This window comes from Anarrhichthys ocellatus, unplaced genomic scaffold, assembly GCF_004355925.1.
Source record: "Anarrhichthys ocellatus isolate YVR2014 unplaced genomic scaffold, GSC_Weel_1.0 scaffold47, whole genome shotgun sequence".
NCBI classification, from domain to species: Eukaryota; Metazoa; Chordata; class Actinopteri; order Perciformes; family Anarhichadidae; genus Anarrhichthys; species Anarrhichthys ocellatus.
The window spans coordinates 56,731-68,383 of NW_022280077.1; the positions used below are offsets into that span (position 1 = coordinate 56,731).

Here is an 11,653-nt window from a genome sequence, read left to right on the forward strand (position 1 = left end):
GCGCAATTTCGATGCAACTCCTCAACGCTTCCGGTGTAGATACATGGAGGGGACGACGCTGCCATGATTCTAACGCTTGTCTGTTTGCGGTTGTTTTTCAGCTCTTGAATTAATATTATTCGTGTAAATTTGGTGAATATGATGTTAAAGTATTTGCGGTTGTGTTTTTATTCATAACGTTTGGTCCACGCGCTTATTTGGCAGTAGCAGGGCTGCACGTTGATGGTAACCTTGGCGTGCATGACTGTAGCATTTTGTAACTGGTGCCTGTTTTTGGTGAACCTACCGAATAATACAACATGTCAGGTGTCTGTCGCGGTTTGAGCTCTCTACCTGTCAAGGTAAGAACACGACTCGGTATGTTTGATGTTTTAAACTGTTCAGCACTCACAGGCTCATATAAGTCATATATACACCCCTCAATGTCGATACTGTGAAGGTATTGTGTATTTAAGTGAGAATTAACTGCCCTTCTTTGTCTTTAATTGGGTGATATTACGATATATATATTTTGTTCAATGCATTTTCCAACTCCAACCTCCAAAACTTTAGCTTTGCTGAAAGTTGCACAATAATTATTCAATGCTAAATTGTGCCATTCCCAAATATCATTAAACTGAAAATGCAGGTAAAATATGGTAAAATAATAATAGTAATATATGGACCTGTTGGAAAAAGAATGTTTAGAACAATTAATTCATTGTACCTGACGAATTAAAGTACTTATTTATTTTGTTTCATAGTGTTGCTAAAATGATCCTCAAAATTAACTAATATTATAATAATTAACTGCCAATATATTAAAGTGATAGCAATCACTGTAAAAACATGATGGCTTAATCTCATTTTTTTTTGTTGACACTTAGAGATAAACACTGAAATGCATACAGAACATAAAAGATTAAATTCAGGAGAAACTACCCTAAGTCGCAGGGTCCATCAAATGTTTATTGTCTCGTGTCAAATCACTCCAACCCTAGAGAGACTGTATTGGTGTGTTCCTGTATCAGGAAACAAATCTGCCTTTCAGCCTATGCTATACTACATCTCATTGCTTGTCGTTTTGTCTCGTCACTGTTTGATGTTCGTTTACAGATCCTGACAGAAGCGTCACTTTTGTCCCCTTGCCCATGGTTCGTGCCGGCACGCAGCAAATTCACCAAAGCGAGAATCCCAAAAGAGGTAAGAATATAAAGTCAGAAGCCCCGGGTTCCCTGTATGCCAAGAAGTGGCACCAAATGTATAAAATTGCTCATTTGTTCTGCTCTTCTAAATGATTAACGCTTCACTTTCTCAGCTGTCAATGTTTAAAGGCTCTGTGTGTGTGTGTTTTTTTTTCTTCACAGCTGTTTGTACAGAGATCAAAAGAACATGAGCGATATGGAGGAGATCCAGACCAACCTCACAAACTGCATATAGTGACACGAGTCAAAAGTGTGATGCGAAGACCGTATTGGGAGAAAGAGATGGTGAAACACCTCGGGCTTGGAAAGGTACGGCTTCTGTTTAGTCAGTAAAATAAAATAAATGTTTGTGGAGAACACAAGACCTAAGAGATTTGAGTAATGTACGATACTGAGATGTATTTCTGAGGACTACCTACACGTAAAATGGGTCATGCTTGGTTCTTCTTATACCTACGACATAAGCATGAATTAGCACCTCATTAAGCATTATACACAGTGTGTTAACATTGCCTTGTAGACCTAACAAAACATTTTCATTAAGATGGATGATCGAATGTTAGAATGTTAGCAGTGATTCCATCACTTAAATATAGCATCACTCTACTGTAGAGGCACAAAGAACATTCATTAAAACATGTGTTGGAGGCAAAATGCAATGTGTAACTTGTAACGCTCGATTGTTCCTCTCTGTTCTCTTTGTCATGTCTTTAGGGACATACACCTGTCATTCACAAAAATACACCTGCAGTCAATAGCCAACTGAAGTTCGTCAAGCACCTTGTAAGGTAAGATGAACGTAACATGTCGGCCTAAAGCTATGAAGCTCAAGTCTCTGCGAATCATTAAAGCATCTGATGACACAACAGATGTAGATTGTTTTTTAGAACATGTGATAAATACCTATTAAAGCTACGTGTCTGGACATTTAAAGAGGCCGTTCGTCTAATCATCATCTGTCCTGGTTAATTCAGGATCGAGCCGCTGAGGACGCCCTATGGACTCCCTGCTGAAGAGGACATGGGGGACACCTACATTAACAGCAAAGGAGAGCTGATTGTTCGTCGCCTCCTCCAACCTGTAGACCCCAAGGCTCTTGAATCTTAGCTCCACATTCATATTAATAGTTAAGTTGTTCATAAATATCATTAAGAATCCATAGCTCCCTGTTCTGGTTCCAATACAATGAGAAATAAAGTTTGTTTTGAACGGGTTCTGGATTTACTCAATACGCGTCCATTAAATGACTTATCAGTCATATATGATTTTGACCTGAAATTTCTTGCTTTGAAGCTGCCCCAATGTTTACTATTTTTTGCAATATGTATATAAGAAATCAAGCTTTACTGTTTTTACTCAATGGAAATGGTGCAATCAACACGTCTAACTGCGATTTTAAATGACTTTTGTTTTCTGAAATGTTTCACCATCACCCACGAATAGATCTATTTCTAGCTGTTAGAAACTCCTGTATGCTTTGTAGAAGAAGAAAAAAATGTCTAGTATAGATTTGGTGCCATTTAAGTTGGTGTGTATGGGCTGTTTTAGATTTGACAAATGCAGCTGTTAAACAGGTAATTCATATTTATCCCCAGCCATCTATGATCTGATCTGAGCTCTGCTCAGAATAATTAAAGACACCCTAACCCACATTAAAAGTTCATTAAGTGTTTTTGAAGGACGGGTCTAAGAAAGTAACAGTATTGTGTTGCATTATGGAAATACATGATCCAGTTTTCTTCCATGTTACCAACTAAAACTCAAAATGCTGCTACATCCAATTCTTTTATCCTATACAAAATTTCATGAACATTTTTAAATTCCTTTTGTATTTTTTTTATTAAGTCAAGTCAAACTGTTGCTACAAGTAAACATGAAGTTTGATGCTGAAAGATGATCTCTGCTGTCATGCCTCATGTTTTCTGTTTTAATATCACATAATGAAAAGGAAAAACAAAAGTACAGAACTACCTAAATGATCATTCAAGACACAGGTTCACAGTTTTGGTCAAAGAGACAAAATCAACAACAAAGCTGAGAGCTGGTTTATAATTGGTTCCGTGAAGTTCTCTTGTTCTTGACGTACATGGCAGACAATTCATTCAACAAGGCTGAAACCAAAAAGTTTTATAAATAGGGATGGGTACCGCAAGGATTTTATCGATGCTGCTTATCGGTTCTCTTTGATTTTGTTATATTTCAATGCCAACAACAAATGTAAATGAGAACATTCCTAAAGAAGAGTACATTTAGAGTCGAGAGCCTCGGTCATCTCCCCACAGCAAAGAAACAATTATTAAGGTGTGTTGGCTGGAGTCGTAGTGGGACTAGCAGCTTCAAAATAACTAAGACCACCACACAGCTGCTCCCCTTATTATGAACCATGTATCAAACAACTCAATCTACACAGACTTACTAGTTGTTACATAAACCCCATTAACTCCTCTGAGAAGCGGAGCAGGCCTTTAACAATACACTGACAGCCCTGTGACACTCCTTCCCCCTCTCCTGTGTCCTCTTCGCTAACGTTACCTGCAGTGGACGAGGATGGGCGGCTGCTCCACAAACAGAGCGCTGAGCATTTCTGCAGATTAATGTTCTGCTTGTTGGCCAAATGTTTTGACAGATTGCTGGTGTTTCCTCTCTTACTTGGGAGGGTTTTGTTGCATTTGTGACGAGAGTTCTCAGCAGCTACTGGAGTAAAACGTAGCCGCACTTTTGATCTTTTCCTTCTCTCTGGCATGATGCGTGTCTAGCACTGTATTGAGTCGGCGTGTGTGTGTCAGAGTAAAGCACGACTTGTGCAAAGACACAGAAATGGAGGTTTGCAACAGTCGAAACTCAATTATTATCAATACTCCGAGTATTTACTACCGTCTTATTGGTTCCCGTTTAGAACCGGGTATTGGGATGCATCCCTATTTATAAAACAAATTGATTTGAGACACTGTAAATTAAAATGTTTAATTAATGGGTAAGTCACTAAGAGAAAGGGGGAAGAAAAATCTTAGTGGGCTGTCGGCTAAACTTTATTATTTTAAAGAGGTAGGCCGGAGAGAGAAAACCAGACAACGATAGGTGCATTTCAGTCATCTCCAGAATCAGAATCGGAGTCGTTAGCTCGCCCTCTGATGGTTTTCTTCTCCACCTTTGTGAACTTTGTGCCCGACCTCGATGCCATTGTAGGAGGCTCCATCAGGTTACCACTAGAACAGGAAAGAAAAGACGTTTTTATCAGCTCATTACTGCGATTCTGTAGCTATGATGCCTGGAAGGTGACGGTGGGAGCCTACTGCACGCCTCACCTGTAGTTAATAACATCTGCACAGCCAAGTCTCCATTCAAGCATCTCTGTGGGAAACTCGTCTGTGTTTCCCAGGTCAGAGAAGCCAACCACGTAGTCCTTTGTTTTTCCGTCTAAAAGCAAGACCAGCGTTGGAATAATCTTGATCCGCAGCCTCTCTGTCAGAAACGGGGCCTTGTCCACGTTCAGTTTGATGAATTTGGTCTCAATATGCTTCTTTGCCAAGATGGCCAAGTGTTTGTCGAGGATCTTGCATCTGTATGTCAGGGACGGAGGACAGAATGACAAGTTCAGCAATCAAATGACAAAGTACTCTAGTTTCAATGAACTAAAAGCTGAGTGCTGGATGTAAAATGCTTTTGCATTCTCAAAAGTGACTAAATTGGGATCTGCAACTAAAGATTTACATTACAGATGTTACCACAGCGAAAGGTGGCATCTTGAAATCGCATGTTTTGTTTGGCAAAATGTTAAAACCCCCAAAATTTAACTTAAAAAAGATGCACACTTCCTGTTTGAGAATCAGGAACTAGTGAATGTTTTGACATATTTAATTGACTAAAAGGATTAATTGATTATCAGTACTGTTGCAGTCAGGTCAATTATATTTATATAACCCAATATCACAAATTGAGCAGCATACACCCTGGTACACCTGTCGCTCTGTCACTATGATCCATAAATACAAAGGACTTACCTGAAGGTGGAATTTTTGTAGAAGTGGACAACAACATTCTTGCTATCTTTGACCTCGCCGAAAAAGTCTTTCTCACTTGAGATTTCTCTGTACTCTCCATGGCCTTGAGACAGCCACTCCTTAAAAAGAAGAGAACTAGGCTGAGTAACAGAACAATGGAACTGGCTTTTATATTCTACGACAATATTAAAAAAAAACATGACGTCCCTTTTGTTGGCTGATCTGGGATGTGTGTCAAAACTATTTTCCCATGAAAGAGCCACAAAGATCCTGATGTATAGACAAACTCCAGAGCAAGAGTTAAGTCTTTAAATCACTCCAGGCTTCCGACAATATTATCATCACTTCCAATAAGGCTACATATCTTTGAGTTGTATATAATTTAAACAGTGTCATTAATATATTTTGCAGTGGTTGCTGATGTTGTGGTATAAATGTTGCACTTGATGTAACAAGGGCATTCATTTTATGGACCAGATTTTTAAATTTGCTTCAGACACAGACTATAAAAACAGTTAAAAGAAACCATCCCACATACCTGCTTCTGTTTCTGGGCTTTTTTAAGTGCATCTAACCGCTTCTCCTTCAGTCTTTCCAAATCATCTTCATCCATTTCATTCAGTTTGCTCAGCTGTGCGTCCACCTTCTCCTCCACCAGCTTGGCCGACTGCTCCAGAACCTTTGCTAAGATGTCCATTGATTGGCTGGCCATGGCTGCCTGCTCAAAGTGAAATTATCTCTGGATTCTGAGAGGGTAAAGGACAGAAAAAATGTCACTATAAAAATGCACAATTATGCATTTAAACTGTACACTCAGTAGCCAGTTTATTAGATACAGTACACTCGGCTGAAACTAATGCATTCTGCAGCAGTCCAGCATTAAATCCTCCCTTCGTGAAGGTTATAATGTTCAGCTTTGGTTTACGTTTTAGAGAAGGTTTTGATTCAATATTATGGTCATTTTAGAGGCTGTAGTTTGCGATGATTTTGAATTGTATTGTGTCACACTGATAGATGTCCCATCACGTGGGTAGTGGGTATTGCAGGGCTGTTGCATTAGATCTAACTCGGTGTACTTATACACTAGCAATGCATGGTTGGCAACTAACATTCGAGTTACTATGAACATCACTTGTGCGAATTACCAAGTGTGTACATAACGTTCCTACAACACTACGCAGAAAGCTGTCAGACGGAGCTGCGCAGTTGACAAAAAGCCTTGGTAACGTCAGGCCACACCTTCTTTTAGCCTGTTGTTAGCTAACATTAGACTAGCTGCGGTTATGGTTGTCTAATTATCTGTTCCGACACTCACCTTTAACCGTCCTGTGCATTTAATTATTACACACCAGTGAATTGAGTAACGTAGCGAGCTTAAGTACTAATTCCCGCCAGCAAACAATCTAACGTTAGCTAGACAACACTATGTTAGCCTGCTAAGCTAGCTGACGTTAGCCATGCGAGTTTCATAGATGTTAACAGTCGCACGGACAAAGATAAACACTTGACTAACGTTAATGTGTGAGATGATGAACTTAACGTTAAATTATGTGTTGTGTTAAAATGAAATATGGTTAATTCCAACCACGCTGCCTTGAATTAAGCGTTAGTTACCTGATGGAGCTCGTCGACACTTCAGTTCGTGCGCGAAATGCAAACAGTCGCTGCGTACGAAACGTCACAGCAGGTCCGCTTTGACGTCAAACTACATCCCGGCATTTCTTAAATTATTACTATTATCTGCAAAAAGCTATATTTAAAAGAAAACTATCCTTTATGGCTTTACGGTTAGTCTTTTTAATTTACAGCTCAAAAACAACTATGGCCTGTATATTGAAATATTTTTTAATATAAAATAAAATCTTGCAAACCGTGAAAAAAAGAAAATGACGGATACTTGACACCACCGTTTGTTCATTGGCACAAACATGCAAGACTTTTGAATATGTTTGCAAGCGGTTATGCCTGCAAGCATACTGCAAACACAATCAGAATGAGAAAAAAGTAGAATTAAGTTGAGTATTGAAGTTTTGTATACTGCTGTATTTAGCTCCTCACCGTCAGATCAGGGACAGTGTCGATGAAGATGAACAGACTTGATCTTTCAAGACTAGACATTCATCACTATTTCCAGTTTGTAAAGTACCAGTAGATAAAAAGCAATTTCTCCCCTTCAAAGATTATTTTCAGAACCAGCGCGATATTGATTTGAAGTATTTCTTCTACTATACAGGCTGTAACTTTAAACAATGACAAAGACAAATATAATAATACATAGTTTACAGTTTATTACCAAGATTTAGAAAACTTACAAACAAGTTCACAGCTTCAGGTCTTCAGGCACAAGCCAGTTTATAGAAGACAAGACTGGCCAATTTTAACGTCTGGAGAGATATGACGGGTAAAGAGAAGCAAACATCTTGGAAGTGAGTGGAGACTTGCACATTCTGAATTACATTCATGTTGACAAGTTAAAAACAATGACTGATGACCAAAATGATTGATTTGGTTTGCATATAGGGGACACTGCTTTAAACAAACGTTTCCACCACACACACACACACGCACACAATGTCTTGGATGGTGAGATCACAAGCCAGCCAGCCAGCCGCATCTGCCGAGTACTACCAATCACCGATCATAAGAGTTACCGTCACAGAAGTACAATGATATAGCCACAAGACGTAAAAATGTCTCCAATGTATGAAGTACACAAGTACATACGTTGAGTTATAAAATAAGGTCACCTATTCCTCTGCAAATCCAGAATTATTTCAATATTCAGATTTGTAAAATGGGTAACTAGGCTGCAAACACACTAGAAAAGATTTACTCCAGATACAAAGGCTGTATGAAATGTTACATTATCTTGAAGGGCCATCTCACTTGCTAATGAAAAAAAAAATAAAGAACTGCATAAGCTACTTATTGATTGCCATAACCCCTGTCAACATCCTCCCATGTCAGAGTGCGACTAAGAATCAACAGTTAACCTCACAGGAAGAGCTTTGGCCAGCTTCACATGTCCGTGTTGGAACACCTACAAACAATTTAAAGAGTGAGAAGATTTTACAATTTAAAGACAAGTTACTAAGAATTCACTACATGTAAACAATACAAGAGGTACACCCTCCACTTACATCTTTTCTTTAAAAACTCAAGCGTCAAGCGTCTTTAAAAACATTATTTACATACTATAATAACACGGTTTGGCACTTTGACAAAAAGAAAAAAGATACTACTGTATGCAGCAGACCTCTGGTTAGATAGTTCACAGGTCAGTACAAGAGGCATTGAGCTCCAAAGAAATGTTGATGAAAAATAATATATTTTATTCCTACAATTTCTGGTATGAAAATGTCTGATGTCTTCAACATTCTAAAAAGGTGCTTTACGTTTAAACATGATTGTGTTTATCACAGTCATTATTTGAAACCTAGACTGATTTAACTTCATAAATGGAAAACAAAACTCAAACGGTGCCTGTGTAACATTATATAAACCTTAGGAACACAGGAGGAGTCAACTGCTATTTCAGATGGAAAACTCTCATCAGGACAGAAATTTAAAATCCTGTAAAGGCATGTCTTGTTTAAGAAAAAGTTCGGCATTGCCTGCAAAAATCCTTATATAAAATGTCACGTGTATTTAGAAAAAGAACTCCAAATGAAAAATTATGAATTTGCAAAAAAGCTACGATTATCACTGTTCTGAGTTTTGGTGAGTAGATCCTAAGTACAATTTCGGCTTTTCAGTTTGTGTCACTTGTCCCTTTAAAAGAGCAAGTACAGGGAAATAATGAACTGTACACACTCAAATACTGTCATGGCTCATGTAACACTTTCTCATGTTGTGTGTGAAGTCATCAATGTGCGTCCCATTCTCAGGAGGCCACTGAGGACCTGAAGTTCAGAAGGAGGAGAGTCATCATTTAGACGTCACACTTTGTATTGCAGATGACCTTTGCGAACGTGGCAAAACGAGAGTGGTTGTTGTAACGGTATCACGCAGTGAAAGCCGGACTCCCGCCTCCTTCATGCTGCCTTCAGGGTGCTACCGTAAGCCTGCTGCACCACCACCTGCACGTTGTCTAGGATGAAGTCGAACGCCATACTCCAAACAGACTCTACCGACTGCTGCATGAGCCTGCAGAGAGGAGATCAAAAGGGGACATAAGAAATTAATGAAAGCAAAAAAAAGTGGGACGTAGAGGAAAGGAGGGGGTTTAACTATTCAGTACCTTTTCATATATTTTATAATTAAATCCAACTTCTCCAAATCCTTATCCTCAATTAGATCAGTGCAGTATTTCACCACCTGCAGGATGTCCTCCTCCATCGGGTCTAACAAAAAGTAAGAAGTGATTAAATATGCATAACAACATACCTAACTGCGTGAGTAGGCGCTATGACGGAGCGGTTCTTCACCGCATACCTGTTATGGTGGTGACCCATTCCCGCATAAGTGTTTTGATGTCGGTCAAGTCATAGGCTCCGGCCAACACTGGAGCAGGGCGAGGGATGAACCTGGACAGAGACTGTGGCATGTCTGGTTTTGAGGCTGATGTGGACGGACCATTTTCAGCCTGGGAAGGGAAATCAGGTGTGAGCCGGACAGATAAAGAAATTATCTATCGTCACATTCTGCCATCATCTTCACACGTGAAACTGTTCACTGGCTCACCTTTAATATGTTCATTGGTTCTCGGGATTTTATAGGAGGTGGCAGCGTTTTGCCGGGGCTGTTCGTCGCGTGACGCCTCTTCAGAGGTGAAGGACCTTTTTTAACGGGGCTCACTGCATTCTTCCTCTTGTAGCGCCGCTTCACTCGACCAATGCCGACTCCGAGTCCCGACTGCTTTAGCTGCAGCAGTGGATTCTTGTGCTCCACTGCTGGGAAATCAAGAGGAAAAAACACGAGATAAAGAGAATTAGCGTGATGACAATAGCAGGAAAAAAAAGAAAAAAAAGAAAAAAAAAAAAAAAAAAAAAAAAAAAAAAAAAAAAAAAAAAAAAAAGCAAAACTCGTTCCTAACAAAGTCACCGGGGGGCTTACGTATATTTTCCTGAGGCTGGACATTTGTTACGCGGTTGTAGGCAGACTTCAGCTCGGCCTGGAGCTCTTTGGGGAGGGCAGCAAAGACGTCTGGATCAACCTGCGGTCAGAAAGCCGAGGGACTAAATGAAAATGAACACCTGGTCACAATCAATGAAAACAGCTTTAGATAAATGGGTACAAATATGCACAATCGAAGAACAGCTTTTGCCCTTCCAATAAAAAAAAGGTGCCTCTTAAGGATTACATGTATTGATATTTTTAACATATGCCGTAATAAGTGCTTAAATTTCTAGGTGACAACTTGGCCTTCTGACACAATTTCATTGACGAAAGGCAGAATCTGAAACGGTTGCTTCCCTACCTGTGAGAAGTTTGGTAGCTCCAGTACAATTCCCGGACTGTCTGGCTGGTTTGGGATCTGTAGAAGCAACGTGCCAACAGGTGGAACGTACAGTGCAGGACCGGGGGCGGGAGGACGAGACTTCAGAGAGGGAGGCAGTGGAAGAGGAGCAGAGGGCTGCGGACTGGGTGACTCGCGGTTACTTGGCCTCCCATCTCGATCGGTCCACGACCGCTCCACTTGTTCCCTCAGGTCTGCAGGCAACGCCTCCAACACAGAATGATCCACCTTGGGTACCATGAAGACACACAAGATGCTGAAAACGTTCAGCCGTTCAGCTGTTGTTTGAAATCAATCAGACATCTTCTTCAAGTCCTTACCTGTGAAGGGGAGGGGATCTCAATACTGAAGTTGAGACGTGCTCGAGAATGTTTCGGAGTTTGTCTGCGTGCCCGCTGGTCTCTGCTTGTACCTGGGACCGGCTCGGGAGAGGACCGAGGACGTGGAGAGGAAACAGACGATGGGCCTGTGGTTGAGGAAACGTCGTGCCGATGTGTGTTATTGTCAGCAGACGACGACAAAGTCAGAAACTGAAACACAAAGGCTTTACACAAACCTCTGTTGCTGGATCTCGCACTCAATCCCCGGCCTAGCAACATCTCTTTGATGGAGCAAGCCCCGGGGCCCGCGGAGCCCTGAGGGACGGAGTGATGTCCGTCAAGGAGCTGAACCTGGATGCCGACTCCTCTCATGTCCTGAACCTGCAACTTCATGGCATGGAACAGCTTGATGACGGCAGCGGCAATCAGATGACCACTGTCAGTGGACTGAGCGAGCATCACAGTCCTGACAGGAAAAGGGAGACGGATAAAAATGAGTCTTAAATAGAGACAGTGACACGGACAGGCAATGGAGGGACGACATTATCAACCATCTGTAACACCCACAGATGAAGACCCCTTTCTTACCTGGCTAGGTTATCACATATGCCATGACCGCCGTATTTGGCCGATTCCAGTGGCGCTCCAACCTTACGAACCATGACCTTAAGGGTAACTCTGCGCCCCCGC

At 40.8% G+C, this 11,653-nt stretch overlaps 3 protein-coding genes across 3 annotated transcripts in view; 1 reads left to right on the forward strand and 2 right to left on the reverse strand.

Moving 5' to 3' along the window:
* The first annotated feature begins 31 nt into the window (after positions 1 to 31).
* Positions 32 to 2,404, forward strand: mrpl30 (mitochondrial ribosomal protein L30). Its single transcript, XM_031869628.1, has 5 exons — positions 32 to 341; positions 1,096 to 1,182; positions 1,347 to 1,493; positions 1,899 to 1,972; positions 2,159 to 2,404. Exons 1-5 carry the CDS (start codon positions 300 to 302, stop codon positions 2,289 to 2,291), a joined length of 483 nt encoding a protein of 160 aa, XP_031725488.1. The 5' UTR covers positions 32 to 299; the 3' UTR covers positions 2,292 to 2,404.
* Positions 2,405 to 3,004: 600 nt separating this feature from the next.
* On the reverse strand, positions 3,005 to 6,904 carry txndc9 (thioredoxin domain containing 9). Its single transcript, XM_031869627.1, has 5 exons — positions 6,800 to 6,904; positions 5,724 to 5,931; positions 5,186 to 5,304; positions 4,490 to 4,744; positions 3,005 to 4,390 (listed from the first exon to the last, which is right to left on the reverse strand). Exons 2-5 carry the CDS (start codon positions 5,895 to 5,897, stop codon positions 4,270 to 4,272), a joined length of 669 nt encoding a protein of 222 aa, XP_031725487.1. The 5' UTR covers positions 5,898 to 5,931; positions 6,800 to 6,904; the 3' UTR covers positions 3,005 to 4,269.
* Positions 6,905 to 7,456: 552 nt separating this feature from the next.
* The window catches only part of rev1 (REV1 DNA directed polymerase), a 10,666-nt gene continuing 6,469 nt past the window's right edge, over positions 7,457 to 11,653 (reverse strand). Inside the window, exons 14-21 of the mRNA XM_031869597.1 lie at positions 11,552 to 11,653; positions 10,964 to 11,429; positions 10,605 to 10,871; positions 10,241 to 10,340; positions 9,869 to 10,077; positions 9,620 to 9,770; positions 9,426 to 9,528; positions 7,457 to 9,331 (exon numbers count right to left, since the gene is read on the reverse strand). The exon at positions 11,552 to 11,653 is cut by the window's right edge and continues 9 nt beyond it. Coding sequence (XP_031725457.1) covers positions 9,220 to 9,331; positions 9,426 to 9,528; positions 9,620 to 9,770; positions 9,869 to 10,077; positions 10,241 to 10,340; positions 10,605 to 10,871; positions 10,964 to 11,429; positions 11,552 to 11,653 — 1,510 coding nt within the window. The 3' untranslated portion in view covers positions 7,457 to 9,219. The remainder of the gene's footprint in view (positions 9,332 to 9,425; positions 9,529 to 9,619; positions 9,771 to 9,868; positions 10,078 to 10,240; positions 10,341 to 10,604; positions 10,872 to 10,963; positions 11,430 to 11,551) is intronic.

Excerpts from the sequence above, each read along its gene's own strand:
- mrpl30 (XM_031869628.1), top strand. The coding sequence starts at position 300 with ATGTCAGGTGTCTGTCGCGGTTTGAGCTCTCTACCTGTCAAG. Across the intron at positions 342-1,095 it reads TGAGCTCTCTACCTGTCAAG|ATCCTGACAGAAGCGTCACT; the intron begins GTAAGAACACGA and ends GTTCGTTTACAG. Across the intron at positions 1,494-1,898 it reads AACACCTCGGGCTTGGAAAG|GGACATACACCTGTCATTCA; the intron begins GTACGGCTTCTG and ends TCATGTCTTTAG.
- txndc9 (XM_031869627.1), bottom strand. The coding sequence starts at position 5,897 with ATGGCCAGCCAATCAATGGACATCTTAGCAAAGGTTCTGGAGCAGTCG. Across the intron at positions 5,305-5,723 it reads AAGCCCAGAAACAGAAGCAG|GAGTGGCTGTCTCAAGGCCA; the intron begins GTATGTGGGATG and ends CTTCTTTTTAAG. Across the intron at positions 4,391-4,489 it reads GCAGATGTTATTAACTACAG|TGGTAACCTGATGGAGCCTC; the intron begins GTGAGGCGTGCA and ends TTCCTGTTCTAG.